The sequence below is a fragment of the Tachysurus vachellii genome, chromosome 19 (assembly GCF_030014155.1).
Source record: "Tachysurus vachellii isolate PV-2020 chromosome 19, HZAU_Pvac_v1, whole genome shotgun sequence".
NCBI lineage: Eukaryota > Metazoa > Chordata > Actinopteri > Siluriformes > Bagridae > Tachysurus > Tachysurus vachellii.
The window spans coordinates 8,835,686-8,861,582 of NC_083478.1; the positions used below are offsets into that span (position 1 = coordinate 8,835,686).

The following is a 25,897-nucleotide window of genomic DNA, read 5'->3' on the forward strand; positions in this document are numbered from 1 at the left end:
GTCACAATACTGAAAATACTTCAAGACAGTCTGCTGTCTTTCCATATTGCGCATCCTGCACTACGTGCTCAACAGAATGATGCAGATTGAGATTTGTGTGGGCGACAGGCCTATAAGTCAGCTTGCTCAGTGACAGCAGAGACGGCATGAGAAGAGGCAGACCACTGCTTAAAATATGAATGGGGCAGTGAGTACGTGAGCTCAACATGGCTGCTGTATTACATAAATCCTGTTTCTCGGTAAAAAGAACCACATTGTTAACATCCATTCCAAAAAAATGTGTTTGAAACTTTTAATTCATCCTTCAAGTAGGCAGGAGCTTGGTTTTATGTGACTGCAAATAACTACCTGGGACCTTTGTCAAGACAGCCACAGAATGGACAGAATTTAGTATATATGTATAAATAAATAAATAAATAAATAAATAAATAAATAAATATTTGGAGATAGTGTGCCTAAGACTAAAATATTGGCACACTAGGCATCGTTTGGGTTGCTTACAACTAATATTATACCAGCTTGTCTCATGGTATACAGTTTACCACAGACACGCTATACACGCTTACAAGCTATAGGTAGTTTTCCATTTTTAGATTTAATGTCAGGTTACAGAAAATCAATTTGCAATTTCTGGGTAGTAAATTAGCAATTGATTATGTTGTTAAGACATACTCATCGCTTATATTCATCATTGTTAACGCCACACAACACAGCACACTCGTGTATTTGTGCAAGAAGATGGGGTGTGGACAGAAACTCACCGGTGCTCCTCTCCCTGAAGGTATCAGCCTACTAAAGTCTGCAAAGGCTGGGGTGAAGTCTGGGCCTCTGGAGATGAGACCCCGTGGGTCCGGCCGCAGGGGCAACTTATTTTGGTTTATCTGTAAAATCAGATTGACAGGCAACAATTTGTCAAACCCTATTCCCTTCACAGTTTTGAAGTTTCAGTAAGCTTTGTCTTAGGAGGTTTACCTTGTCCAGTACCACATCAGATATGGGTGGAAGCCCCTCTGGCTTCTGCACACAGGCAGGCATGAACTGGAAGCCCAGTAAAAAGTCTCTATTGTATAGCCTCTTCCCATTCTTCAGCTCCGGCTCTGAGGGAGGATGTGAGCAAAATAGATGAATTTAAAAAAAATTATAATTTCAATATTTATTTATTGAAAACAATACATAAAATATAGCTGCAAGCAGCGATGGCGGGCCTTCGCACGTTTGTTCATCGCTATACGGTGCCTTCCAGAAAACAATGCACGGTGGGCAAGTGCATCAAGTGGGTAAATATGAGTGGACTATTTTATGTTGTTAGTGACCCATTTGGGGACTGTAGGTAAATGAAACCCCACATTTTAGACAAATGGGGGCGCTAGTGAGCCACTTAAGAGACACACCTTTGTCTGACCTTTTTGTCCACACTTAACAGCCGACAAATGTGATGTATGTGTCAAATTTCAAGTTAATCTAAGCACACCAAAAGCCTTAAATATACCTGAAAAAGAAAGTAAAGTTTGACGCTTTGCCATGTGAACAGCGTTCAAGATAGCAAAAATCCCTACGCAATTTATCATCTACAACGTCTAAGCATCATGTTGACCACTTTTGGTGTCAATCGCATGAATCCTCTAGGAGGAGTATTTAAAAGTCCATTGCATGCAACTGTGAAAAAATCCACCTTTGTGACTGACACACTTCCTGGTGCCTGTTGGTGGCGCTATGTCCGAGATTCACAATAGGCACATCGATGCGATCGGAATCCTTGGCCGAACATACACACTGCGTCTCATCACAATAAGACATTTTTTGCTTTAGATATTAGACACTTTCTGTTTCTCTGAATTCGCCATAACTTTGTCGCCTCGCCATGGCAGCACCGTTCGAGATATCAAAAATCCCTTCGCAATTTAGCAAGTGCAATGTCTCGGCATCATGTTCACCACGTTTGATGTCAATCGCATGAATTCCCTAGGAGGAGTATTTAAAAGTTCACCGCATGCACTTATAAAACAATCCAAAATGGCCGACTTCCTGTTGGGCGGAGCTCATAGTTTAGAGCGCGAAAGTTGTTCGGGTCGATGAGATCTATATGCGTACCAACTCTCGTACATAATTGCCCGATCTGTGCACCAATGTTTGTTTTTGCATTACAGGGGGCGCTACAGAGCCCCCCTGCCACGCCCGTATTCCAACCTTTGTCCAATCCTAGTGTCGTGCGACTCTGACGTGTGTGCCAAATTTCAAGAGTTTTCGAGCATGTTAAGGGACCCCAATTGGCCAATGTGTGGGGGGAAAAAAAAAATAAAAAAATAATAATAATAAATATAGCTGCAAGCAGCGATGACGGGCCTTCGCACATTTGTTCATCGCTATACGGTGCCTTCCAGAAAACAATGCACGGTGGGCAAGTGCATCAAGTGGGTAAATATCAGTGGACTATTTTATGTTGTTACTGACCCATTTGGGGACTGTAGGTAAATGAAACCCCACATTATAGAGAAATGGGGGCGCTAGTGAGCCACTTAAGAGACACACCTTTGTCTGACCTTTTTGTCCACACTTAACAGCCGACAAATGTGATGTATGTGTCAAATTTCAAGTTAATACAAGCACGCCAAAAGCCTTAAATATGCCTGAAATAAAAGTAAACTTTGACACGATGCCATGGCAACAGTGTTTGAGATATCAAAAATCCGTTCGCAATTTCGTATCTGCAATATCTCTGCGTCATGGTGGCCAAGTCTGGTCTCAATTGCATGAATCCCCTAGGAGGAGTATTTAAAAGTTTACCGCATGAAGCTGACAAAAAATCCACCTTTGTGACTGACACACTTCCTGGGGCCTGTTGGTGGCGCTATACCTGGGACTCACAATAAGCACATAGATGCGATCGGAATCCTTGGCCGAACATACACACCGCGTGTCATCACAATAAGACATTTTTTGCTTTAGATATTAGACACTTTCTGTTTCTCTGAATTCGCCATAACTTTGTCGCCTCGCCATGGCAGCACCGTTCGAGATATCAAAAATCCCTTAGCAATTTAGCAAGTGCAATGTCTCGGCATCATGTTCACCACGTTTGATGTCAATTGCATGAATTCCCTAGGAGGAGTATTTGAAAGTCCATTGCATGCAACTGTGAAAAAATCCACCTTTGTGACTGACACACTTCCTGGTGCCTGTTGGTGGCGCTATGTCCGAGATTCACAACAGGCACATCGATGCGATTGGAATCCTTGGCCGAACATAAACACCGCGTGTCTTCCCAATAAGACATTTTTTGCTTTAGATATTAGACACTTCCTGTTTCTCTGAATTCGCCATAACTTAGTCGCCTCGCCATGGCAGCACCGTTCGAGATATCAAAAATCCCTTCGCAATTTAGCAAGTGCAATGTCTCGGCATCATGTTCACCACTTTTGGTGTCAATCGCATGAATCCTCTAGGAGGAGTATTTAAAAGTTCATTGCATGCAACTGTGAAAAAATCCACCTTTGTGACTGACACACTTCCTGGGGCCTGTTGGTGGCGCTATACCCGGGACTCACAATAAGCACATCGATGCGATCGGAATCCTTGGCCGAACATACACACCGCGTGTCATCACAATAAGACATTTTTTGCTTTAGATATTAGACACTTCCTGTTTCTCTGAATTCGCCATAATTTTGTCGCCTCGCCATGGCAGCACCGTTCGAGATATCAAAAATCCCTTCGCAATTTAGCAAGTGCAATGTCTCGGTATCATGTTCACCACTTTTGGTGTCAATCGCATGAATTCCCTAGGAGGAGTATTTAAAAGTTCACCACATGCAACTGTTGTGACTGACACACTTCCTGGCGCCTGTTGGTGGCGCTATGTCCGAGATTCACAATAGGCACATCGATGCGATCGGAATCCTTGGCCGAACATACACACCGCGTGTCATCCCAATAAGACATTTTTTGCTTTAGATATTAGACACTTCCTGTTTCTCTGAATTCGCCATAATTTTGTCGCCTCGCCATGGCAGCACCGTTCGAGATATCAAAAATCCCTTCGCAATTTAGCAAGTGCAATGTCTTGGCATCATGTTCACAACGTTTGATGTCAATCGCATGAATTCCCTAGGAGGAGTATTTAAAAGTTCACCGCATGCACTTATAAAACAATCCAAAATGGCCGACTTCCTGTTGGGCGGAGCTCATAGTTTAGAGCGCGAAAGTTGTTCGGGTCGATGAGATCTATATGCGTACCAACTCTCGTACATGTGCGTACATAATTGCCCGATCTGTGCACCAATGTTTGTTTTTGCATTACAGGGGGCGCTACAGAGCCCCCCTGCCACGCCCGTATTCCAACCTTTGTCCAATCCTAGTGTCGCGCGACTCTGACGTGTGTGCCAAATTTCAAGAGTTTTCGAGCATGTTAAGGGACCCCAATTGGCCAATGTGTGGGTAAAAAAAAAAAAAAAAAAAAAAAAAAAAAATACTCCCGAGGAAAAACAATAGGGCTTCGCACCATTCGGTGCTCAGGCCCTAATAATACTCCCGAGGAAAAACAATAGGGCTTCGCACCATTCGGTGCTCAGGCCCTAATAATAATAATAAAAAAAGCTGCTAAGAAAGGGTCTCACTCTGAATTGTGTTGCTGTTGGGCTCTTCCAGTGCAGGTGTGAGAAATCCATCGCTGCCTTCAGCCTCAGAACTGTGTGCGGGTCCATTCTTTAGCGGCTCTGCTTCCTGCTCTCCGTTCTCCTCTACTGTCAGTTCAGCTGAAGCTTGATGCTCCACAGCCACAGACGATGAACTGGAAGTTTCCACAGTATTGGCCTCGATGATTGGCTCCAGTGTATCCTAAATCAAACACACACACATGCGATGCGTGCACACATTTTAAGCCTGTATTGGAGTAAAATCATATGGGACGACTGTGAACTTCTAGTCTAAATGTAGATTCCACAACACCACTTGAGTTGAGGGACAGCATAAATATAAAGCTAATTAAACCAAAGTACCAAATTTTTTCGACCCAATCTCTACCTACTGAATCTGTAACTTACGTGCAATTACTACAAACACGAACTTGCATGTTTCCCTGTTCTGAGAAACAAGCAGAAAACCTGGTTACACAAAAGTCTAAAAGAATGGAAGTCGAAGGGCAGTTGACAAATCATAGAGGCTGAAATTTTGTATAGTGCTGCCATGAGTCATTAAAAGATATTTGTAAATTAAGGTCTGAAGCTGCCTTAAAAATAGTCTTATATCTGAAAGTATAAATGTTTTGTGCTACCAGTGTAGTTGGCATTGCTTACTACTGGCACAGAATTCCTGTGGTTTTAGCCAGTCATTTTTACTGCATTTTTAAATAACTTCTACAAATTAAGCTAAGGGCAAAAAAAACGGACAAGCTGCATATAAAAACCACATCTGCCGATATTTTGTTACAGATATCAGCACTGTGATGCTTACAGATATCTGAAATTAAAATGAAACCAATCAGTAAAATTGTAAATGAAATGAATAAAAACACAATGTAGGACAAGCAATGTGTCCTATTCTCACCTCTCTGTCAGGACACTGAACCTGCTCCATAAGGGTGTCCTCTTTTGGCTTTTTCCAGGTCTTTGGTAAACTAGATACAACTGCAAAAACAACAGATAAACACCAACTCCACAAACCTTTATGGTTACATCATTTTACAATGTCTCGTGCATTTGCTATGTACCTTGACTTGAACTTTGTCTAAGGTTGGATTGTAATGTGGGCTCCTCTTTCTCTTCCTGGGCAACCTCTGGCTCTTTTTCAGCATCTCTTAACTCTGGCCCAGTCAAGGCTGTCTGGGCTGGACCTGCCTCTAGAGCAGCTTGGCCTGGGTGAGTAAGACCTGGAGGAGGTGTGGGAACAGCACTAGTGGCAGCTTCAACAACAGCAACAGCAACAGCAGCAGCAGCAGCAATGGCAGTAGGCAGGGAAGGGGCCAAGGTGCCAGAAGAAACAATTTCTGAAGCTGGTGGACTTGCAGCCTTCACATCCAAACTGTAGGTCTCCAGGATAGTACTAGGCTCTGTGGATGACTGGGACTGCAGAAGAAAATCGGGCTCGTCACGAGGAGGAACGACGTCCGTTTCAGCCAACCCGTTAACGGCTTTTGGAGCTTGTGATGCAGAAGCAGACACCTCTGGTGGCACTTGCTCAGGCTCTGGTTTATCTGGCTCTGGTGTGACAGCTTGTGTAGGACTGGGCTCTGCTAGAGGGGTGGGCTTTTCTGCTGCATCCTCTGCTGAAATGGGTTTTGGGGGGCTAAGAGATGGAACTGAGGCTGGAACTACACTCTGGGCAACTTCTGGGTCCGAAGAAGGAAGCTCTGATTTCTCTGTGGGATGTGGGTCAGGGGCAGGACTGCTGGGCTGTCGCCTTTGGACAGCAGGCTCCACGGCACACAGTCCTGGTGATGAAGGTTTAAGTACAGCACTCTCAAGCTTTGGCTTGTCATCTGTAGCCAGCATAGACCGAGAGAGGCACATCAAAAAAGACACACTGTTAGTTTAAAAAAGTGGCAAAAAAAAAATCAAGCACCATCATATTATTATTATCATATTCAGTATTATCATGTGCAATAGTAGTATTTTTATTAAGAAAAAAGTATGCATGTACAATACATTTATGACGTATGAGAGAATATATGCAGCACAATGAGTGCAGATGTGTATAGGGACAACTACTAATAAAGAAAAAAAAAAAAACATTAGGAAGGGATGTGCAAAGTGCCGGGCCACTTACAAGACGAATGGTCATGCGTGTGAGGGGTAAAAGGAAGCGCAAGGCAGGGACTGACCTGGTTTCAAGTCGACAGGAGCAGGGAGGACCTGGGCACTGTCCACATTATAGATGACATGCCCATGTTCCACAACCTGGTTCGGCTGCTGGGATTTGAGGTAGAAAATGTGAGGATAATGAGGGTGAGGACATAAAAACTAGCAAAAGAGAAATAGAAAGAAGGGATAAAAGAGGGAAACGAGAGTGCACACATACGTAAAACAGACATAGTGGAGGGGGGAAAATGGTAATACGGGCAAATAGCGGGGACAAGGCAAACGCAGCATAAACAGAGATGATAAAGATAAAGAGTCACATAGAAAGAGAAAAATGAAGGGACACAGCAACCAGATGGGAAAAAGCAAAAGACAGGCGCCAAGCAAAAATTGGGGAAGTGGTGTGACAAGAAAGACACCACACAAGAGTGGGGGTGGGTTGGGGGATTAAACAAACAGACAAGAGAAACGGGGGAAAAAGAGGAAACACGAACACCGTTAACATTTAGGGAGAGAAGACACAAAGTAAGAGTAACAAGGCAATAGTGTGCGTTCCCTTTACAGAGAAAGATTTCCCCTAGTAGCTGTGAGTCTAAGCTTGTGCTGCACCACTTTTATGCAGCATTTGCTTGGGACATCTCTGTATAGAGAACAGCATGGGAAATCAGAATGGAACAAACAGCTGTGAGGCAGAACTAAGATGAAGGTCGATGAAAGAATAGGTAAGACATGTGAAATATCAAACAAATCCAAAAACGATATTTGGAAGCAGTATAATGGCCACATCTAATGGAAAATTAAAGCCTGTGCCAGATAAAGTATATAAATGCATTCTTTTTCATTGGAGAAAGGTGATCTATAAGTTTGATTTAGTCACTGACTGGCATGAAAGGGGAGAAATAAATAAATAAACAAATAAAATAAAAATCACATGGAAGTTAAAAATCAGGCCAAAGCCAGGGAGCTTCAAATATGGCCAAAGTATGTGTGTGTTCAGTAATAAATCCTATTAATGCAGGAACACTTTCTAATAGTGAAGATTATCATTCCAATAAAAGTGCGACTGCTTTCAGTGGTTTATAAGTGAGCTATTAGCCCGAAGGAGCAGCATTGTCTCTGTGTGTGTAATTGGATATGTTACCTGTGGAGGAGTTGGGGTGGAGGAGGGCCGTCCCACCGGAGGAGTGGGATTCCGACTCCCACCCACTCCTGACATGATCTCCTCTGTGATGTCCTTGCCGCCCTGGTTAGGGTCTCGTATACGGATCTTAATGAGGAAAAGAATAGTAGTGTCAAACATAAATAAGCTCATTACTTAGTAAATGAATCAGTACTGAAGCAATAAGAAAGCACACGCACTGTTTTCTTCTCCCTTTTGGTAGGTGGAGGTTGCTGCGGTGTAGGCACTATTATGGATGGAGACGGGGTGTACATGGTCTGACTAGCATAGTATGGAGTCCCTGTAGCTAACGGCAACAGCAAAACAGTATCACTTACAGTTAGAGACTAGCATGTAAACAGTAAGGATTAGCAACCAATCAGAAGAAAGATGATTTTTCTAAGTATAAGTGAAAAGGCAGGATGAACTCACCATAGGCTTGTGGAAACTCTCCAGGGTTATGTCCAGGATAGAAAGTACTAGGTCCTGTGGGTTGAACCGAGTACTGCTGAGGAGGCCCCACGTACGGAGGAGCAGTGTGGCGATACTGTAATAGATCAGGAAAGAGCAATTATAAGCCTGGCACATAGACTAATTCTATTTAAGACTGATGTAGACAAAGATCAGGACCTATTGTAGTTAGGATATACAGTGTCCTAACTGCTAAACACCATAGTACACACGACACCTGACCCTCCCCTCCTCCATACCCATAAACTCAAACACCATCTCCATCAGGTCTCTACCTGCCCCAACGTGGTTCCATTACACCCTGCAAATTATTTATGTATTATCTTAAAGGTGTACCAGGAATTACAGTGATGTTTCAAATTGCTGGGCAAAATGTATGTGTAGCAATATTATTACTGAGCAAAAGCTGTTTGGAAGTATGTACTAAATGTTTTAAATAAAGTCTCATAGTATCTTTACATATAAAGTGTCTATATATCTTTTTTTTGTGCCAACAGAAAGACGTAGCAATGTTATATATACTTATATACTTGTAGTATATACTTAAATATATTGTAGGTACTCAGTTTGTTTTACTAATACGCCATATTGATTGATATGAGTGTATTGTACACGGTGGTGCCATGCATCACATTTGCTGCACTGTAAAACAGGCCTTACTGACTACCTTATGTTCACCATTATTCTGTTACTGTTTGCTAGTAGTAATTTTATTACCATTCTCAAGGGAGTAGTATAAACCTGTTTCCAGAGACTTGGCATTTTCAGTTTCCAATTCCATGTCTTTCCTCCCTGGTTCTAGTCATTTTTTTTTTAACCCAATACAAATGTAAAGTAATTAATCAGTGGTGTAAGTATCGGTTTGAAACCTGGGGTATGTAGTATTGCGCAGCCTGGGGGGAAGCGAAGGGCATGGGCGTCATGGACATCATGATGGGTGGGCTTGGCGAGTATACAGTGGCATTCGGAGCCTGAGAAGCAGGTCGAATTGAAGGGCTGTTGCTTGGAATGCTGGGCCGTGGAGGCTGCATCTGAGTTCTCTGGAAAAACTGGGAGAGACGAAAGCAGAAGAAAGTGGAGGAGTCAGATATGGACACGCTCGGTCGTGCACAAAGTCAATGCACAAAGACCTCTGGAGTCGTTCATTTACATGTTGTGGACACTAGAGCAAAACTACAGTTCTTCTCAGAATGTGATGGGAGCTTGAACCACTTTTTAAAACCTTGTTTGATCAGGTGCAGAAAGGCTCTAGATTACTTATTAAAACATGCAAGATACAAAATAAAAAAAATTCATATATTAAAACTGACATGCAATACAACTCACAGGGGCAATTAAACTAGCCCGAAAAGTGGACAAAACAAATGTTTGATGTGTTTGCATTAGCCAATATTACAAACATGAGTGATAAGAAACTCTAGAAATCTTGATTTGCACTGTACATGTTCTTCAGACTCATTTTTTCTGATTTGACAAAAGCTATTAGAAACTCGACCACTGAACTGTACCATATCTCATTAAGCAACAGCAAATGTGGCTTTGGGTAAAAGGACAATTTGTTTTTTTCCCCTGTTCTAACAGGTAGTGTTAATGGAGAATCCCCTTTATTGCTGGGCTCCATCTCAGATCTCAGACTCACTTTCAGTTTAGGGATCTCTGGTAAACAGAGTCACGGCTTTATTTTATAGAAATTTCACCAAGAACTGCAAAAACAATACTGGTCTTACTTTGCTTTTGGCTCGTTCCGGCGAATCAGATGCCTTTCCAATTACAAGTGTTAACTGCAATAATCATAGATAAGTGGCTAACGTAATGCCATTTCCGACACTCTCGTAATGCTCTTGGAATGCAGGTAGAAAGGCTTAATGAAGGCGGCATAACATGTCTAAAATGATTATGAGATAGAGAGGGAAAAACTTGGGTTAAAAAATAATAAAATAAAAAAAAAAAAGGTAGGGCTGCAACCGTTAATTTTGCTATTCAATTATTTTCCCTGTCCCAAATATTGCATAATAGTAAGAAATATTCAAAATTTAATTGATTGTAATGACAACAGACAGCAGCAGAATATAAGCCGTATGATACTTGTGTGGAATATCATTAAATAAATAATTTAATAATTTCCTTAACTTTGTTTCCAGCAGATTATATAGTCTATGTCATGTCTGCTCACATATGCCCTTAAGATTATGTGAAATGTATTAAAAGGCTCCCTTGCTAAAAAAAAAAAAAAAAAAAAAGGGCTGAAAAATACTGGCACGGACTACATTGAACTTTAACATATCACAAATTTTGGATATTTTCCTGAGATTTTGCAGATTAACTTGATTGGGCTCCATGCTGTCAGTTAGATGTAAACTACACTTCAGGACAGAAACATAAAAACTTAAGTGCTGTGAGGAAAAAAAAGTCACCACACTGCTTTTTTCCCCCATTTTCAAAGTAATTTAATGATGGGATTTACTGAATACTTGTTGCAGCCCTATAAAATGGCTTCCTCTGGGGTGAGGGGGGTGGGGGTGGCTGTTCGAGCACGGCTGCGGTGCACAGGCAAAGGAAGACGGGGCAGATAACTAAGTTTCACTGAGGAATAGTGACTTCATGCCATGCATTTCTTTAAGACTGCAATTTACCTGAATGGGTCTGAATCCTCCCTTGAAAATTGAAGCAGGAAAAAGAGAGAGTCTAATGGGACTGTGAACTATTTGGTATGGAGGGACAGAGAGACTAAGACACACACACACATACAAAAGAGCTATCAGTAGCATTAAGAGCATGCAAAGAGTTTGCAATCTGATCAGCTCTACTTTCAGGCTGCTTCTGCTTCTTCTTTTCTTCCTTTCTTTTTTTTAAAGGCAGAACCAGGCAGTGTGCTGTTAAGGAAGCCTTGTGTCATCATCCGCATGAGCCCTGAGCAAACGTGCTCCACTAACCCCCATTCTGAATAAACACAGCCAACTAAGCAGGCTACTTCCTCATTGAAACGTCTCCAACAGGAGTGCAAGAGAGCAAATTGCAGACGAGGACGTTTAAAGTACTGTGTTTCTGCAAGGCGCACAAATACACGGATGACAATCCTCTAAATATAAAAATAACACCATCATTTATTAAAACATCAAATGAAAAAATGCTGTGGCAAAGAAGCCAGCTAGCATGCAGAAATCAATGCTCACATTTTCCAGTGATCCTCCTGACTAATCCCTTCTTATAATACCTGAATAAACCATGTTGATCTTCTCAAAGGAAATGCCAGAGCCAATAAGTAACGCTCACTAGAGAAAGCAACACTACATACTAGTGCAGGTTACTCTTGATTTCATAACACAGCTAAATAACCAATGTAAAATACAAACCTTTATTGTCAATACCAAGTTTTACATCCCTGAGGGAGAGCAAACATATTTTCAGCTATAGTAGCAGGCAAGTGGAAAATCTAATGTGCCGTGCGGTCCTATGTTTTGTTAGCTAGAAACCTAACTGACTAGCCTAGAAAAGTGCCAGCTAACAGATGTTAGTAATGTAGAGGTTGCTAGTTAGCTAGTTCACTGAATGAATACGCAGTGAGAGAAACAAACAAAGTACAGGGAGGTGACTGTACACTCGTGTAACATTTCTGATGTTTTCTGACAAAAATTCAGCAATTCGTCGACAACTTTTCTTTCTCTTGATATTTTATACCATAAGGTATAGACTATAACTGTCTGGGCCATGAAATCAGCTTGTCCCGGACACCTGGGCTTCTGACACCTCCGCCTCTAGACCCTCTACAGGAAGGTTAACCTTTGGTGAAGTCGTTATGCAGACGCTGTACGTGTGCTTATGGTTAAGATGGTATTATTCTGATCTAGTCTTGAATTAGGGTGTACTGAGCCACCTCCCAGCCTGTCTCATCTACTTCAACCAGGCTTCATATTCATACAAATTCCACACGTCTCTAACAAGCTATAATCATTTCAAAAAGGACACGGATCTAAGGAGGTGAACGAATAAGAAGGGTGCAAATCTTCAGCACTGAACAATCAATATGAGCAAATAGAAGGTGTGTACTTTGGCAACTGCGCATTGCTTTAGTGAGCTTTAGCTACGATAACATAGTATAGTCTATAATATGAGGTGCTGTGCTGCAACGGCGTTCGTTACCTGGTGATGGGTGGGACGAGGCCCTGGGGCAAACTGAGCAGGGGTGAGCATGGCAGAGAGCAGAGGAAGGAAGGAAGAGAGAAAGAAAGATGAAAACACACTGACAAACACTTTAAAACCACAAGCTGTGAGAGACAGGTAGTAGGCCTAAAGCTAAAGCATAGCATGTTTTCACTTGCATCACAACACAGCAAAAGCAGTAAGAAAAAAAAGCAGCTCTCTGGTATTCAGACATATTCAGGCCTTTGAGTAACTAGCAGATAAAATGAGAGAAAATAATACTAATAATAATAATAATAATAATAATAATAATAATAATAATAATAATAATAATATTATGTAAGTGCTGCTGAAATGGACGTACTCACCGGGCGGCTTTGAGGCGGGACGTTCATTTGTTGTGTCTGTGTTGAGTAGACCAGCGAGGCTGTACCAGCATTCTGACCTGGTGTGTACGGCGACTGCAGCGTCACGGGTGTCCAAAAGGAAGGGCGTTAAAAGAAAGGGACAACCAAAAAAAAGCATAGAACAGAATGATTAGAAAACAGAGGGAAAAAATATGGTGTGAGAATTCTGACAACAGACCACGTTTGACCTGCTTTTGTGCAAGCTTCTGTGTGTGCAGGTGACAAAGCAAGAATGCCCACTCCCTGCCTCTGAGTACACTGCGGTCTGCTGACACGGACAAATCTGCCATCTCCTCAGCACTGCCTTCATGAGGGCGAGAGTGAGTGAGATAGCGAGAGTGAGAGGCACAGACAGCAGACTCACAGGGATTGCAGAGTCAGATGAGCAACAGAGGTAAGCTCAAACCCTCATTCACTCTTCTCTCCGTTCAGATGACTCTAGCCTCAGGAGCATGTAAACTGGACTTACTATTAATAGCAGTGTTTGCAGGCAAAGCTGTGCAGGCGTAGAGTGGAAATCCGAGCGCTCGGCTCAGAAGCGGAACAAGCTCCAGAACAGCTGAGTCACCATGACTGTCTTTCTATTTTAGAGACAATCAGCTGGGTGCGCTGAGTATTTATGCTTGAGTGTATGTTTGCGAGAAGACTATACAGATGCGCACGCGCGCGTGCACACACACTTCAGTAACAAGAATACGCCAGACCTGCTATGACAACTTGCTCTCACCAGTAAATTATTCAACATGACACACTGCATGCACAAACGCAGTTAAAAACCCAGTTCAAACAAAGCGAGCAAATTAAAGGGCATTTTCAAAACCACTGGGGTTTTGAGAAGAAAAATGATCCAAGAAAAGCGATTTCTGTGCTAAAACTCATTAGCAACAATGGACCTCGTTCGTCGATCTTTAATTAAAGTTGGGTGTAAATGTTTGAGCAAGCCAAACCGAACAAATCTGCAGGCTGTTCAAAAGTTTCAGAACGGTTGGTTTCTGTGTACTCCGTGTGCTTATGCTGATACCAATCGCCCGCAAATTACCGAGCATTTGCACGACAGCTAATTTGCATTTGGTCGACGCCCAGTCCGCAAAGCTCACGCAGTTAAAATGACGAGCAGGTTATTTCACACACGTCTATGCCAATAAAATATGTATTATTTAACAGCATAGCAACTTTATCCAAACTAGAAAAAGAAATAGATTAGTGGAAAGAATGCAGTAACCAGGTGATATCGAGGAAAGACAAAGTGCTTTGCTGTGCATTTTTCTTTTTCTTTTCTTTTTCAAAGCCGTGTGTCTCTGTGACTCTGGGCCAGAATTTCCTTGCGCACTAGTGCGATCGTGATGCAGTGTTGGACAAAAGCATGAGGGTGTCACAGGAAGTCATGCAACACACTAGACAGCATCGGAATAAGACGCATCAGACTGGTCACTCAGGTCAGGTTCTAATAAGGTACTGCACAGTGTTAAAAGAAGATGGAACCGACTTGATCAGAATCAGAATTAGAATCAGAATCAGCTTAAGTGTGAACAAACACAAGGAATTTGTTGTGGATTTTAAGGTGCTCTCTGTACATACATGCATACATATATATATATATACATATCTAGCATGAGAACAGTAAACATTTAAATAGTAAAGATTTACATATTTACATAGTACTTGAGAAAAAAGCAGTAATTAGTCATTAAATGCAGAGTCATAGCAACACGTCCCTTTTTTTTATACGATGGGATTCAATCACTGATCTTATTTCAGATTTATGTTGGCTTGCTTGCTTTAATCCCCCCCACCCACATGAAATGACTTTCATTAAAGCCATCAGTGTGAAACAAGCAGTATTCTCACAATCTTTATTACATGTGTGTATAATAACGATATTTAAACCTGACAGCGTAACCCATGTATTAAACTGCAGTAACTTATCACGAATGATGTGATTTGAAGCCGATCAATCGAGGGTTACGTTGCTTTGTGTAACTGTGTACAATTAGACACGTACAAAAGCGTTTCTCCAAAATTAAGTGATTTGTGTGACTTGAATAGGGAATTTCCTGCGTGACCGCTTGTACAAGAGATTTACAAATAAATCCGGGATATCCAGCTTTTACTCAATGCCACCTCCCGTAACAAAGAGACGGGAAGCTTTGGAAGTTGCTAATATTAGAAGGCAAGCAAGACTAAAATAGGTTCCACTATTCTGAATCACAATGTGACTCTGGTGATTCATTTTGATGAACAGAGATGTCGAATGGCTGTTTTCTCTGAGGAACCACCTGTGACTCATTAGACTGGGAGCACCTGAGCACGCACCATGGAAATTTCGGAAGCCTCATTTGCTTGAGGTGGTGTTAATTCCAAGGCTTGATTTTAACGCAGCAAGCATCGGAAGGCTTATGTTCAAACTGCAAAATCTAACTGAATGTAGAGCCCTTTGTAATATGTAAACACACACACACACACACACACAAACGCAGTGTCAGGCAGCTGCATGGGTGCACTCACCCCTCCTCCTGCCTCCCAGGCTTTAGGGTGGCCATACAGATGCGCAGTGGATACTGTGGAAACTGATACCTGAGAAAGGCCGGGTGAGGAGGCGTGGCCCGGAGGCGTAGCTGCAAGGTTTGGGTGTCCCTTGCTGATTTCATGGGCTGTGTAAGGAGGGCCAGGGGGTCTCTGAACCTGAAACGTATCAAAGGGAAAGCACAGATTCAAAAACAAAGTAAGGAATGAACAACAACACCACGTTGTGCAACCCGTGTTCCCATGAATAGAAGCGATGTGGTCGGGCTTCATGGTGAGGAAACAAACGTGAGGAAACAAACGTCTTTAATATTAGATTCAAGTGGTACAACGTCTCTTTTATTAGGGCTAGAAATGAGACAAATGTTATCAGTACTAAAGCCATGTGATGAGACATATTCCAGCTTCACGAGACAAAATTGACAAATTATTTTTTACACATTAATGCTGTAACAAAAACAAACAACTGCAATATCCAAACATACCTGCAAGAGCTGTACGTCAGGATTTATAATAAATGGGGTCATTATTCCCATGTTATACTATTAACATGTTGTTTTTCTCTTTTTCAGGTGTCAAATTTATTTTACGGCAACTTGCTTCAATAACAATTGTGTCATGACCTCTCTTACTGCTCACAACCGCCTGCAACACACGAGTGCATCACACTTTAACTCATATTTCCTCATCCTTCCAAATTTAATTTCTGCTTACAGCAACGCATGACGTTCTTCTGGACTGTTTTTAGAGTCGAGTGAGACTTGCAACAATCTGCAGCACACAGGTGTTGATTTTAGCACAGTATCCGAGCCAAAGCCAAGCACCTAGTGACTTTACTGGATAAATAATTAATAAAATGCTTTAAAATGAAAGAACAAGGCCTTTCATTCGTGGCTGCGTGTTGTCTCACACCTTTGACGCTTTAGGTGAGAATGTTTATTGAGACTGATTTTCACAAACAGGAGTTTTATGACTTCTTAAAAAAAAAAAATAAACACCACGATTAAACACACCACCACGATTAATTATCTAAATCAGATTTCAATATTTCTGTTTTCATTTGCACTTTCTATTAGCACCTTAACCCTAGTATGGTGTTCGGGTCTGTGGGACCCATATTCATAAACATCAATAGTTTTGAAAAACTTTGCTTCCTTGTAAATTTGTTGATTTTTTCCACTCATAACTTGACTAAATTTGATTTTCTTTTTTTATTACATTTTATTAAAAAACAACAAAAAACAAGTAGCACTTTAATTAAAATAATGTGATGTAATAAAGGTAAAGGGCAAATATTAACCATATATGCTGTTTATATTGCTTATAATTGGGATGAAGTAAACATCTGTAGAGTATTTTAACATTAAATTTTTGATTGTGTTGAATTAAAAACCCAAAAATGCAGCGGGTCCACCAGAGCCATGAACACTGGCTGAGTAACAAAAATACGAACAACATACAAGGGTTAATATGATTAAAGTTTTACATTCATTAGCAGCTATTTTTGCTCATGAGTACAAACGCGAGTACAAACGCAAACAAGTTTCATTAGAAAACGTCAGCTGCGTTTGGTCTGCTACAGTAATGTAGAAATTGAGTAAATTCAATTTTCCATGAGGGAATATGCCAGCATACTATCATACTAATGTACCAGATCCTACCTTTAGCAACAAGCAGGGGCTGGAAGAGTCCAAAAATGTTTAAAGTTTGGTGTTTGGGAACACTTCAGTTTCCAGTATGTTGCTGCACTGACAGTCAGTGAGCTGTGAACTGAAAGGTGTTCCACACACACACACACACACACACACACACACACACCTCCCCCTCCCCAAAGTTCTTAATTCTGAATGGAATCTGGAGCTACAATGGAATACGTGTCATTTTTTACTGTACCAGAAATACCTCTTATTGAGACACCAGTATATCAAAATCTTATCTAATACCTGTGTTTTCTGTTTCATCAAACCCCTTAACCCATTCAAACATCATTATTGTTCGAGGGAAACAGTTACCTGAGCCTCGAACTAAGCGTCTTGTGAATTACTTTTACATCCAGGCCTGTCACAGCATGTTGTGCTATAGAGGTAATGTGGAACAGTCTTTTGGACAGGATTTGGAGAGACACCACTGTAACTCATAATGAGATTACCTTGGTTGCACTGAGAGATGCTGCAGCATGTGCGTCTCTGTGCCTCATTAAAAAACATGATGAGTAACAAATCACATCTACAAATGACACTCGCCATTTTTAACCACCTCGACTATGGTGCTGTACGGTACATTTAAGACCCGAACACTGTGCTGACAAACAGCTGATGCTAGTTTCATAGCACATAGCATACAAAACTTTCAAACTCTGCTTTTGCCCTTGCCACCCCACATACACCCCCCTACCCCCCTAAACAATATACCGAAATAAAGGCTTCTTTGTTCCAGAGCTGTATTCGCAGGTATATAGCAGTCTATTTTATATAGTTTGATCATGGCTTACGAAGTTTATCTAACCATTTTTATTTTCTCCAGAGAGGGGGCTTGTGGTAAAAAGTGAAAGCTGTAGAAAATGCATATAAGAAATGAACCTGATGGCAGCCCTGCAGCTAGAGCGTCGCAAGGCCAGCAGCACACAACTGTGATATAACCTCAAAGTACAGCTCAGCATAAAAGCAAACATGATTAAAAAAAATGTAAAAATCCTGTTTGTCCTTCTCCTCAGTTATCCAAACACCACTGCCCCTCTTCCCTCAACGGTTCTTTAGCCACAACAGACACTCCCTGCTTCTCTCTGCAGTAAATACTCTACCAAAAGGAATTCATTGTATACCAGGTAACCAAAGACTGGACCATGCTTCCTTCTGAAAAGTCTCCTCCATGATCTTAGAGAAAGGTTGTAAAGGCACTTCAGCAGCAGTATGGGAGTCGCTCTCATGGACAGGATGTTCAACCTGTCTGAGGACCGGTGGTCCAAGACCCAAGACGTCAAGCCATAACTGTACCTCCATTTCCCAAGAAAAGGAGAGGGGTTGAATATAACATATATCGTGTTAATATAACAACAAATAACACCTTTTTTTTAACACGTCATCACCCGAAATTCCTCTCAGAATGTTTGTACATTTTTCCTCTGTTGAAATAGCGGTTGCAATTAGTTGATCAAAACATTTACTTGACTATATTTTTAATATAATTTTGTACTAAAAAATGGTGTTCCAGGTTAATTAATGCTTATTAAATCTTCAGTCTCTAGATATATGACTGTTCCAGATTATTTATGAGACAGACGTTAGAATTAAAGTTTTCCTTCTGAGCACAATTTCAGGTTCTCCTGGTAAAACACAGAATACAAGTGTGTTGTAGTAAGAAAATTGACATGACTCTCGTACAAGAGGAAAGACCATTGGACAGAAAGAAAAACAGCAGATTTGTTGGACTAACAGCAGATTTGTACACAGATCATCCATAACATTAAAACCGCCTGGCGAATATTTTGCGTAGGTCCCACTTGTGCCACCAAAACAGCTCTACCATGTCGAGGAGGGGACTTCAAAAAGACCTCTAAATGTGTGTCATGATATCTGGCACTAAGGCATTAGCAGAGGATCCTTTAAGTTCTGTAAATTGTAAGATGGGGTCACATATCCCACAAATGCTCTAATCAATTGAGATCTGGGGAATTTGGAGGCCAAGTCAACATCATGTTGACTCTGCAATCATTTTTATAGGAATAGTTTAAGGAGAATGACAAAGTGGCAGGGTGCATTACCATGATCGGTTGTACATGGTAAATGACAAGAATCAACATCCACATGAATGCCAGCATATAAGGTTTCCCAGCCGAACACTGCAAAAGGCATCATAGCACTGACTTGCCTTCTATCCATAGTCCATACTGAAGCTCTCTCTTCTCCAGGTAAGTGACATATACACACAAGGACATCCAGAAGATGTAAAAGAAATGTGATTCTTCAGACTAGGTCTGGTATTGTGTACAGGGGTTAGCATATCAATCTGCAGCTATGTAGCCCAAATACACCAACCTGTGATGCAATGAGAGTTCTGACACCTTTCTATCATAGCCAGCATCAGCCTTTTCAGCTGTTTTCAGCTGCCTTGGTCACCCATGATCTGACCCTCTCCCAGGTTTACTTGGTTGCCTTTCCTTGGACTCCTTTTGGTAGGTACCTAATGTTTTGGAGATGCACTGACTCAGTTGTCTAGCCATTACAATCTGGCCCTCGTCAAAGTCCCTCAGAATCTTGCGCTTGCCAACTGTTCCTGCTTCCAACACATCAACACAAGATGAGCCACACTCGGTGTAAAGACTAATTTGTTGCTGTTACTGCATTGCAGTCCCCAAGAGCCCACTTATACTGCCAACTGAACAGACTTTCAACACTTTTGGAGTATTGAAATTGCACTTTGGATATGCCTGTGTAGATCTGAAGATTTTTTTTTTTGCTTTCTAAATTTGATGTGTCTGGCTGCCCATTTCCACTGTGATTGTCTAATAGAGATGTGTAAATGAAATGATGAGAGGAAACCGGTGGGAGTTCTGACAGCTGTTTCACACCCATAAGCACCAGAACCGTAGGTGCTCTGAAACTCATGCCCCTTTTCCACCGAGGCAGTTTGAGTGCTGGTTCGGAACCAGAGCCTAATTTAGAACCAGTTCTTTCTTTTTCGACACCCAAAGCACCGGCTCTGAACCAGGAAAAGTGGTTCTTAAGTATACCAATGTTTAATAACTTTTACTTTACTGCAATATGATCAATTATCAGCACACATGATAGTAGCTAGCTACATGCTAAGGCTACCATTTTTTTCCATGTTAATGATAAAATAATGTTCTGTACTTTCTCGATTACAACCTCCGTTTATACAAATTACATGGAGCTGCACGTACACGTTGGATTTGCCGTGTTTGGATGCTAATGTAGGTTCGCAAAGCCATGAGCATTAACAGTAAAGCAACATCCGCCATTGTTGATGTTGTGTTTGCTGCTGTTGCGCTAATGTTGCTGGGAAAGATGACACGTATACAGTGACGTCAGACTCGGCTCTGTGATGGCTCTCTAGCCGAAGGATCGCCAGAAGAACCAGCACTAGCTCTGAACCAGCACCCGGTTCTTTTTGGTGGAAAAGGGGTATCAGTGTCCCAATAAACATCAATTCATGAGGCTACATGAGAATGTGTTGTAGGTAGAACACCTATGGCTGTCTGAATGCCAATCTTTTATTCATAGTCTACAGTGTCATAAGTCACTACACAGGAAATGCACTAGAACATTTAGCCATCTTACCAAACCAAATTCTTTTCCAAGCTGAAGAAACATACACATGACTTTAAATCATACGATCAACATACTCGTCAGTTACTAATCACTAGAAATTATGACTGTATAACAAAAATAAATACATAAATAAATAAATAAAAAGTGCTTTCCCAGTTTAAGCCTCATTGTTTATTACCCAACACCTTGTTTGACGGACAGCTAAGCCTTCTTAACATTAGCTTCGGTTGACTACTGGAAGCTCTGCACTGACATATTATAGAGACCTTAGCTTCATTCAGTCTTTATTTCTCACTCATCCCCTCAATAACCATGAGAATCAGTCATGTCACAGCAAAATCAGAAACAAGGTGCAGTTTGCTTTTTTTTGGTTAGTTTTTTTATAAATAAACAGCCTTCAAATAGCTAAAATTACACTACGGTTTGAAAAACCAGAAATGCTTCAGACTTTCCCATTGGTTCTAAGAAGCACTTGAGACAAAATGTTAACCATGTGTAAGAGTAAGGATTTGTGTTCTGCAGAAGAATGAAGAAGTAAAGCTTTTTACTCACACTGTAGACGGCAGCAACGCCAGGCGGTGTGGAGAAGATTCGCTCGTCCAGCGGCGGCTGCACTCTGGGGATCCTGGGGTGCAACGCATTAAGGAAAACTCTGGAGAAGCAACTATTTAAGGCTAAACACATCACCAAAGTGGAAGAACAAACAAGACACATGCAGAAGACACATAAAAGCACAAAAACATCATAAGAGGTTGAAAAAAATCCTTCAGTGTGTTTTTTTTTTCGGTAATAGACAGGGAATTCCTGTTTACAGAGAAACGACAAGTCATCAGCTCTTACAGAAAAAGAAAACTTTCCACTCATGCTCTGTGGCTGGGCACAGACAGTACAATACTAAAGAGCTGCAGACATGAGAAAGTCAGCTGTGTTTGTGCTGGAATTCAAAATGTTGTCAAGACATGCCTGCTCCAATTAGTAGTGGTCGACCTACATGGCTTTTTTTTTTTTTTTTTAGTGGCCGATGCCAATATCTAGGAACCAGCAACGCGTGTATGAAGCTGATAAATTAATTCCAGCAAGTGAGATACAGAAAAACAGTGAAACTAAAAAGACCATTAAATGCACATAATACTCAATGAATTTTCTTTGCAGAACTTTAATATTCATTTAGGAAATGTGTAAAAGAAGTAAGATTTAACAGAGCTCCAAAAATGAAATATTAAAAAACATTCGGCGCCTTGTGGACATTCACACTCGTCAGGAGTTTGGGCTTCAAGAATGCTGGCATGGATCTGATTAAAAAGACCAGTTGGTTCCTCTGCTTCTCTCTTTGCTTGCTTAGGAAGTATTGTTGGTCTTTAACTTTCTGCATGTGTGGTATTGGCTTCTGGTTGTGTGTGTGTGTGTCTATAACGCGTTCCTCCACTATCCAATGTTTGACTTTATTTATGCACCTGCTGCAGTAAAGATATGGGCTTTTTATCAATGTTCTAGCAGTTTTGCCAACACAAAACATTTGTTGTCTTCAATTTTGGCCTGTCTTTGTGTTTTGTCTGTGTCTCTGGTTGTGGGACACTGTCCTTGAAAAGGCATCTTCAGCACAGCAATACAGAGAATAATGCATAAGGAAGTTGTTATGATTTGCTCATTTCAATGAAGACTTCTTCAATAGGGCTTTGTGTCTCTACCAGATTTCAAATGATGTCCCATTGATCAGCAGTTTAGCATGAAAGTTTCCCATGTTCACCTGCATAAAAAAGAAATTCAGGGCACGTTGCTGCTTCAACATCCTCTGCAACACGGGTACAAGTGTTGTTCCAGTGGGCATGTACTGCTTAAATGATGCCATGTTTTTGAATGCCAAGCTCTTCTTGTTTGGCCCCCAGACATTGCAGCACATGCAGCACACTTTAATCACGTTGTACAAGCAAAAAGCTTGTACATCGTGATTAAAGTGTGCTGCACATGTCCTCAACTTAGTAATGATGTCCCCAACTGCTGTCTGACTGCTGACACCATCATTCCCCACGAGCAGTATAGCTAAAGTCTGAGTTTGGCCAGACATCTCTGAACACAAACACGACCCTCTCTCATGTAACATACCACCGGTCAACAAGCCAAGAAATAGCTCTCGTGTAGGGGAGCCTAACAAGCTTGACGTTGAAGCTGACTTTGTTTCCCATTTATTATGAATAAAATGTCATAGAGACTCATCAGAGCATGTCAAGCATGTTTGTGTAGTAGTTCATGGTTCATCGTGATATACCTTGGTTCAGCCACAGCCAACAATCACTGAAAGCCAGAATCTAACTCCCAATTATCCCTTTTATTAAAATTTTAAGAACTTTTGTACTGGGATCTGTGTTTTGCCGCTTTCTTTGAATAGAAAAATGTGTGCTTTCCATTTGTGCTTCTTCATATACAGGTAAGTGTCAAGTCTTTAAATGACTTCACGGTTCCTGTGGATTTTGTTCTTCCTTGTTGCAGCTCCCATATCCACCATGTCATTGCAAATAATACACTTTGCATCTTTGCACTTTCTTGTGTTGGCTCTACAATGTGCTCCAACTGAGGACTTGTTTTCTGTCCACAAAATGTGTAATTCTCTGTATTTTATTTGGAATACACAATTACTCATTAACCTCATAACTATTTTAATCGTTAACAAGTAGTTTTATTTTCTTAAGTCAAAGTATAGGCCTAAGTATTATTTCAATAATATATATATATAAAACGTAATATATGACACTTGTACACGTGTGTTATTAATATGATGCACATGGATATAACTTACCATTCGGCTCTGACCTAACTTTCATTTGAGGCTAGAGAGGCATTTGAGGCTGCAGGAATACAGAAATGTGTCTTTAAAAGTTAATGAGGATGACGCACGTGTCTGACGAAAAACCGGTAGAGGATTAGTGACTGTGACGTAAAAGTGTTTTCAGTTTTGTGTGAATTTGTTTATTGCATGTCTGCGTTCCCACAGGTGTTTACCGTGAGCTTGTTTGCTCCTGTTGCACTGCAAATCTGAAATCTCACGCTAACGTTGGAATAAAGACAGGATTGGTAAAGCAACACCACATTAAAAATGACCGATCAATGCCTGGTCTCTATTAGTATTTTTTGTTCTTTAGTAAGAACAAGGAAGAATGTACTTGTTCTGTTTGAAGTTCAAAAAAAAAAGGCTTTGCACATATCGGCAAAACAGGAAGGTTTTAATTTTTGTTATCGAGATGAATAATCCCATTTGGCCTATAGGTTCTTTGTTTAGTCCTGGCGATACGTTAGTCGATCGTTACCCATTAGTATGAACTGAAAGTATCACAGTGATGCTCTTTATAATGCGAACCATGTAATCATGCAGCACTCAAAGCATTCTGAATAATCACCTCATATGTCAAGACTAATAACAGGTTCATTAAGAAAAAAAACATTCTCTCTCAATTTCTGATGGAACACGAAGGAGACAAGTAACATGGAAAACCATGAACCTACAGTCTGCTACCAAAATCATTATGCTACTATCTGAAGCTGGAAAAAGTGGGTGGAGCTTCCAGGGGATCAGTTAATATCGGAGAGTTTAAAACACCTCTTCACTCCACGATCAAACCTGAACAGGCTCAACTTTACTTAAGGGAAGGAAGACTTCTCTTTGGAGAATTTTTGAGAGTTAAATGCTAACATGGTACAGCGATAGTGTTCTTCCACAAAATGTGTAAAAAGTTGTGAAACATGTGAAACAAAGCAGCGGTGATTGAATAAGTGGCTCTTAGAGTTACGGAGTTCCTACGGATGGAGACGCCTGTCCCGTCTCCACGCCAGCCAGCAGCAGTGCAGAAAAGTCTGGGCGCAGCACAAACGAGGCTATTGTTAGAAGGGTGGAGGAATCCTTCCTTCCCTGCCGCACTTCCAGTTTCAAACAGTATTCTCAGAATATAAGATACCCAATAACTGGATTAACAGAACAGCTCATGGCTGCTGGTTTCAACCTTTGGCACAATGCCAAGAAAACCTCAAAATACAAATGTACAGTCAGCAGGTTAAAGACTATTTTGAGTGCTACAGTCCTATTAATAACATGAATGAAGTCATACCCTTTCTTTAGAGTTATAACACAAGATACATATTGCACTGCTTTCCATTAAAGTTACAAAATATACTCTGGGGAAAAAATAAAAAAATTCACACAAACATATAAACCACAAACAAGTCAGCTTGTAAAACACTACTGTCTTATGACAGGACTCTTATGATTGAGCACAGCTCCTCAATCTCAGGCCAGCATGCTAAACAGCACTGTCTTTGTCAATGGAGACAAAGTGGAGGCAGAACACAAAGTACCATGAGCTTACAACACCAAAAGAATCCCGCAACACAAGTTGGTTACTTGCCTGATGATGTATATCAGCACATAGGCTTGTGCATATTCATAAGCCACTGCAAACAAGAGAAAAGGAAAATAAAAGATGACTGTGAAAGGTTTTGGGGAATCCCCTGCCTTCCTGCTGTAGTTCTATCAGGAAGGCCAATGTCAGTCATCAGGATTCAGTTAAAAGATTCAACAAGAGTGGACAAATCCCAGGGTGTTCCACTGACAAGCCTGAACTCTAACTGTTAAAGCTGCTGATCAGAAACTAAAAAGAGGTCGTATCATCCTCAGGTTAATAAAAACTGTACTCCATCACCGAAAATGTGGACCAAACATCCACACCAAATTACAGTAATAACTAACATCCAGTGCGACATTTATATAAATCGGTGCTAACACCAAGCTAAATGTTGTAAAAAAAATCTTCTTCAAATTAAAAGTTCAACTTTCATTCATGATTATATTTATGCTGTGCTTTATTTAAAGATTTATTACAGCTGTACTAATGGCAAAGTAACAGGAAATTCGAAAAGCATGGTTTGTAGCTTGATGACAGCAAAGCTTCATGAAGATTTGATGTAACTATAAAAGTTGGAGTTTAAATCCTGGATAATTGCAGGGAATGATGAATGAAAGGTCTAGTATGAAACGGATGTGGAATGAACAGCAGTGAATAGTACTGTGTACTGCATTAGCTAATAGAGGGTTCGAATACGAACGGTAAAGAGAACAGGACTGAGATCTTA

At 41.0% G+C, this 25,897-nt stretch overlaps 1 protein-coding gene across 10 annotated transcripts in view; it reads right to left on the reverse strand.

Annotated features, from left to right (window-relative positions):
* eif4g3b (eukaryotic translation initiation factor 4 gamma, 3b) overlaps window positions 1-25,897 on the reverse strand; it is a 38,294-nt gene that overhangs the window by 9,005 nt on the left and 3,392 nt on the right. The window contains exons 1-14 of one of the 10 annotated variants that reach the window (XR_009649986.1): window positions 21,332-21,800; window positions 15,474-15,650; window positions 12,930-13,022; window positions 12,562-12,594; window positions 9,291-9,470; window positions 8,383-8,497; window positions 8,151-8,257; window positions 7,933-8,058; window positions 6,815-6,902; window positions 5,705-6,472; window positions 5,542-5,621; window positions 4,614-4,833; window positions 973-1,097; window positions 762-881 (exon numbers count right to left, since the gene is read on the reverse strand). Coding sequence is in view for 9 of the 10 variants with exons in the window: in XM_060893621.1 (XP_060749604.1) it covers window positions 762-881; window positions 973-1,097; window positions 4,614-4,833; window positions 5,542-5,621; window positions 5,705-6,472; window positions 6,815-6,902; window positions 7,933-8,058; window positions 8,151-8,257; window positions 8,383-8,497; window positions 9,291-9,470; window positions 12,562-12,594; window positions 12,930-13,022; window positions 15,474-15,650; window positions 21,332-21,643 (2,544 nt within the window). In the remaining variant the exon portion in view is untranslated. Of the gene's footprint in view, window positions 1-761; window positions 882-972; window positions 1,098-4,613; window positions 4,834-5,541; window positions 5,622-5,704; window positions 6,473-6,814; window positions 6,903-7,932; window positions 8,059-8,150; window positions 8,258-8,382; window positions 8,498-9,290; window positions 9,471-12,561; window positions 12,595-12,929; window positions 13,023-15,473; window positions 15,651-21,331; window positions 21,801-25,897 lie in introns of those variants that run through there. The other 9 variants (XM_060893626.1, XM_060893624.1, XM_060893621.1 and 6 more) reach the window with 9 other exon arrangements.